The sequence below is a fragment of the Procambarus clarkii genome, chromosome 11, assembly GCF_040958095.1.
Source record: "Procambarus clarkii isolate CNS0578487 chromosome 11, FALCON_Pclarkii_2.0, whole genome shotgun sequence".
Classification (NCBI taxonomy): domain Eukaryota; kingdom Metazoa; phylum Arthropoda; class Malacostraca; order Decapoda; family Cambaridae; genus Procambarus; species Procambarus clarkii.
In genome coordinates, this window is record NC_091160.1 from 41,383,302 (window position 1) to 41,388,301 (window position 5,000).

The 5,000-nt window shown below is 53.9% G+C and overlaps 1 protein-coding gene across 1 annotated transcript in view; it reads left to right on the top strand.

The window, feature by feature from the left end:
• The window catches only part of LOC123758453 (Protein kinase, cGMP-dependent at 21D), a 374,435-nt gene that overhangs the window by 341,593 nt on the left and 27,842 nt on the right, over positions 1-5,000 (top strand). The window contains exon 7 of the mRNA XM_069322688.1: positions 3,439-3,608. Coding sequence (XP_069178789.1) covers positions 3,439-3,608 — 170 coding nt within the window. The remainder of the gene's footprint in view (positions 1-3,438; positions 3,609-5,000) is intronic.

The following is a 5,000-nucleotide window of genomic DNA, read 5'->3' on the forward strand; positions in this document are numbered from 1 at the left end:
CACTGCCTTAATCGACTGAGCTACGACAGGGTTGTTCATTTGATGCATCACGTTAGTGTGATCTCTGTGTGTGTGAGTAGGTACGTTACCTGCCGACCATGATCAACTTTACAGGAACAACAGGAACACAACCTGACCCCTTGTTTAGCTCTTCAGGTCTGGAATATACCTGCTTGATGGGGTTCTGGGAGAGTTTGGTCCACCAGGCTGTTGCTTGGAGCGGCCCGCAGGCCCACATATACCTGGTTGATGGGGTTCTGGGAGCTCTTCTACTGCCCAAGCCCGGCCCGAGGCCAGGCTTGACTTGTGAGAGTTTGGTCCACCAGGCTGTTGCTTGGAGCGGCCCGCAGGCCCACATATACCTGGTTGATGGGGTTCTGGGAGCTCTTCTACTGCCCAAGCCCGGCCCGAGGCCAGGCTTGACTTGTGAGAGTTTGGTCCACCAGGCTGTTGCTTGGAGCGGCCCGCAGGCCCACATATACCTGGTTGATGGGGTTCTGGGAGTTGTTCTACTGCCCAAGCCCGGCCCGAGGCCAGGCTTGACTTGTGAGAGTTTGGTCCACCAGGCTGTTGCTTGGAGCGGCCCGCAGGCCCACACACCCACAACAACACAGTTGGTCCGGCACTTCTTGCAGTAGTGTGTCTGTAAGTTTGTCTTTAAGTCCACTTTTGGTTTAGTATTGTTGGTAAGATTTTGTGGTGGATGTGGTATCATTGTGGCCATTACTGCGGGCCACGGGCCACCTCCTCCAGCAACACACTGATCCATGCATAGTGTAGCAACATTCCTGCAACACTTACAACAGTCTTCCAGTAGGCATGTCCTGCAGCCTTTTGTAATATTATATATATCTTCCAAGTAATAGATCAGTGATATTGCACAGCAAATCAGCAGTAAACTGTTCTCTTAGAAGTAGCAGGTCTAGAACCAGTGTTCTGCTAGCAGCAGATCTAGAACATTGGCTGTTCTGCTTCTCTTGCGTGTCCACCTTCCAGTAACCTCAGCCTCCACCTTCCAGTAACCTCAGCCTCCACATTCCAGTAACCTCAGCCTCCACCTTCCAGTAACCTCAGCCTCCACATTCCAGTAACCTCAGCCTCCACCTTCCAGTAACCTCAGCCTCCACCTTCCAGTAACCTCAGCCTCCACATTCCAGTAACCTCAGCCTCCACATTCCAGTAACCTCAGCCTCCACATTCCAGTAACCTCAGCCTCCACCTTCCAGTAACCTCAGCCTCCACCTTCCAGTAACCTCAGCCTCCACATTCCAGTAACCTCAGCCTCCACCTTCCAGTAACCTCAGCCTCCACATTCCAGTAACCTCAGCCTCCACCTTCCAGTAACCTCAGCCTCCACCTTCCAGTAACCTCAGCCTCCACCTTCCAGTAACCTCAGCCTCCACCTTCCAGTAACCTCAGCCTCCACCTTCCAGTAACCTCAGCCTCCACCTTCCAGTAACCTCAGCCTCCACCTTCCAGTAACCTCAGCCTCCACCTTCCAGTAACCTCAGCCTCCACATTCCAGTAACCTCAGCCTCCACCTTCCAGTAACCTCAGCCTCCACCTTCCAGTAACCTCAGCCTCCACCACCAGTAACCTCAGCCTCCACCTTCCAGTAACCTCAGCCTCCACATTCCAGTAACCTCAGCCTCCACCTTCCAGTAACCTCAGCCTCCACCTTCCAGTAACCTCAGCCTCCACCTTCCAGTAACCTCAGCCTCCACATTCCAGTAACCTCAGCCTCCACCTTCCAGTAACCTCAGCCTCCACATTCCAGTAACCTCAGCCTCCACCTTCCAGTAACCTCAGCCTCCACCTTCCAGTAACCTCAGCCTCCACCTTCCAGTAACCTCAGCCTCCACCTTCCAGTAACCTCAGCCTCCACCTTCCAGTAACCTCAGCCTCCACCTTCCAGTAACCTCAGCCTCCACCACCAGTAACCTCAGCCTCCACCTTCCAGTAACCTCAGCCTCCACCTTCCAGTAACCTCAGCCTCCACCTTCCAGTAACCTCAGCCTCCACCACCAGTAACCTCAGCCTCCACCTTCCAGTAACCTCAGCCTCCACCTTCCAGTAACCTCAGCCTCCACCTTCCAGTAACCTCAGCCTCCACATTCCAGTAACCTCAGCCTCCACCTTCCAGTAACCTCAGCCTCCACCTTCCAGTAACCTCAGCCTCCACCTTCCAGTAACCTCAGCCTCCACATTCCAGTAACCTCAGCCTCCACCACCAGTAACCTCAGCCTCCACCTTCCAGTAACCTCAGCCTCCACATTCCAGTAACCTCAGCCTCCACCTTCCAGTAACCTCAGCCTCCACCTTCCAGTAACCTCAGCCTCCACATTCCAGTAACCTCAGCCTCCACCTTCCAGTAACCTCAGCCTCCACCTTCCAGTAACCTCAGCCTCCACCACCAGTAACCTCAGCCTCCACCTTCCAGTAACCTCAGCCTCCACATTCCAGTAACCTCAGCCTCCACCTTCCAGTAACCTCAGCCTCCACATTCCAGTAACCTCAGCCTCCACCTTCCAGTAACCTCAGCCTCCACCTTCCAGTAACCTCAGCCTCCACCACCAGTAACCTCAGCCTCCACCTTCCAGTAACCTCAGCCTCCACCTTCCAGTAACCTCAGCCTCCACATTCCAGTAACCTCAGCCTCCACCTTCCAGTAACCTCAGCCTCCACCTTCCAGTAACCTCAGCCTCCACCACCAGTAACCTCAGCCTCCACCTTCCAGTAACCTCAGCCTCCACCTTCCAGTAACCTCAGCCTCCACATTCCAGTAACCTCAGCCTCCACCTTCCAGTAACCTCAGCCTCCACCTTCCAGTAACCTCAGCCTCCACCACCAGTAACCTCAGCCTCCACCTTCCAGTAACCTCAGCCTCCACATTCCAGTAACCTCAGCCTCCACCTTCCAGTAACCTCAGCCTCCACCTTCCAGTAACCTCAGCCTCCACCTTCCAGTAACCTCAGCCTCCACCTTCCAGTAACCTCAGCCTCCACCTTCCAGTAACCTCAGCCTCCACCTTCCAGTAACCTCAGCCTCCACCTTCCAGTAACCTCAGCCTCCACATTCCAGTAACCTCAGCCTCCACCTTCCAGTAACCTCAGCCTCCACCTTCCAGTAACCTCAGCCTCCACCTTCCAGTAACCTCAGCCTCCACCTTCCAGTAACCTCAGCCTCCACCTTCCAGTAACCTCAGCCTCCACATTCCAGTAACCTCAGCCTCCACCTTCCAGTAACCTCAGCCTCCACCTTCCAGTAACCTCAGCCTCCACCTTCCAGTAACCTCAGCCTCCACCTTCCAGTAACCTCAGCCTCCACCTTCCAGTAACCTCAGCCTCCACCTTCCAGTAACCTCAGCCTCCACCTTCCAGTAACCTCAGCCTCCACCACCAGCGACCGTAGACTAATGCCCACCTTGCATGTTTCCAGCGGTGACGGCGGCCAAGGTGTGGGTGCTGGACAGACGAGTGTTCCAGCAGGTGATGATGCGGTCTGGACTCAAGCGTCTGGAAGACAACATTCACTTCCTCTCCAGTGTTCCTCTCCTTCACAACCTCAACCGAGACCACCTCACCAAGATCGCTGACGCCTTGGAAGTGGTGAGTAACTCCTTCCTGCTTTCTTTATGACGTAGTTATGATGAGAAAGGGAAGGGAACTATCAGGGGGGAAAGCACCGAGCCATTCGACTATATAGCACTTGGAAGAGGTCAGGATAAGGATTAGGGATAGGACGGTGGGGAGGGGGGGGGGGACAGTGCCCATCCACTTGGACGGTGGGGGATTGAACGCTGACCTGCATGAAGCGAGACCGTCCCTCTACCGTCCAGCCCAAGTGGTTGGGTACTCATTATATCTGTGATATAATGAGAAAGGTGAAGCAAGGATTCCCAAGACCCTTGGACCGAAGACACTCGCTTGAAGCGAGAGGGTCTTGCTTCATGCAGGTCGGCGTTCAATCCCCGACCGTCCAAGTGGTTGGGTACCATTCCTGCCCTTCTCTCCCCCACCCCATACCATCCCAAATCCGTATCCTGATCCCTTCCAAGTGCTATATATAGTCTTGGTGTTTTTTTTTTTCCTGATAATTCCCTAACCCTTCCTCCTTGGACCCTCAGGGATCGAGCGCCGACCCTGCAAGTAACAGTCTAGGTGGACGAGTCCACATTCTTGAGCCTTCCAGGGGGATTTGACTCGAAAACCCCGAAAAGGTTTATCTGAGATCTCACGTATCCTGAAGAGACTTGAAGACAACGGACATAGTATCCAAGAGAGCGTTGGCTGGACGTTGATTAACGTTATCAGCTTGAATTCAGCGTGGAATGAACGCTGACAAGGATGGTTCAGCACTGAACTGGGCGTTGTTCTTGACTATTGTGTTCACGGGGCAGTTATAGCACCGGAAGGTGTGTCTCACCTCGTGAGAGAGTATCTGGAACACTGAAAGAAACTCGCGTTCTGGTCATTGGACAACTGTCCCATGTTCTGGGATGGCTTGGGCAACTGTTCCATGTTCTGGGAGGGCTTGAGCAACTGTCCCATGTTCTGGGATGGCTTGAGCAACTGTTCCATGTTCTGGAATGGCTTGGGCAACTGTTCCATGTTCTGGGATGGCTTGGGCAACTGTTCCATGTTCAGGGATGGCTTGGGCAACTGTTCCATGTTCTGGGATGGCTTGGACAACTGTTCCATGTTCTGGGATGACTTGGGCAACTGTTCCATGTTCTGGGATGGCTTGGGCAACTGTTCCATGTTCTGGGATGGCTTGGGCAACTGTTCCATGTTCAGGGATGGCTTGGGCAACTGTTCCATGTTCTGGGATGGCTTGGGCAACTGTTCCATGTTCAGGGATGGCTTGGGCAACTGTTCCATGTTCAGGGATGGCTTGGGCAACTGTTCCATGTTCTGGGATGGCTTGGGCAACTGTTCCATGTTCTGGGATGGCTTGAGCAACTGTTCCATGTTCAGGGATGGCTTGGGCAACTGTTCCAT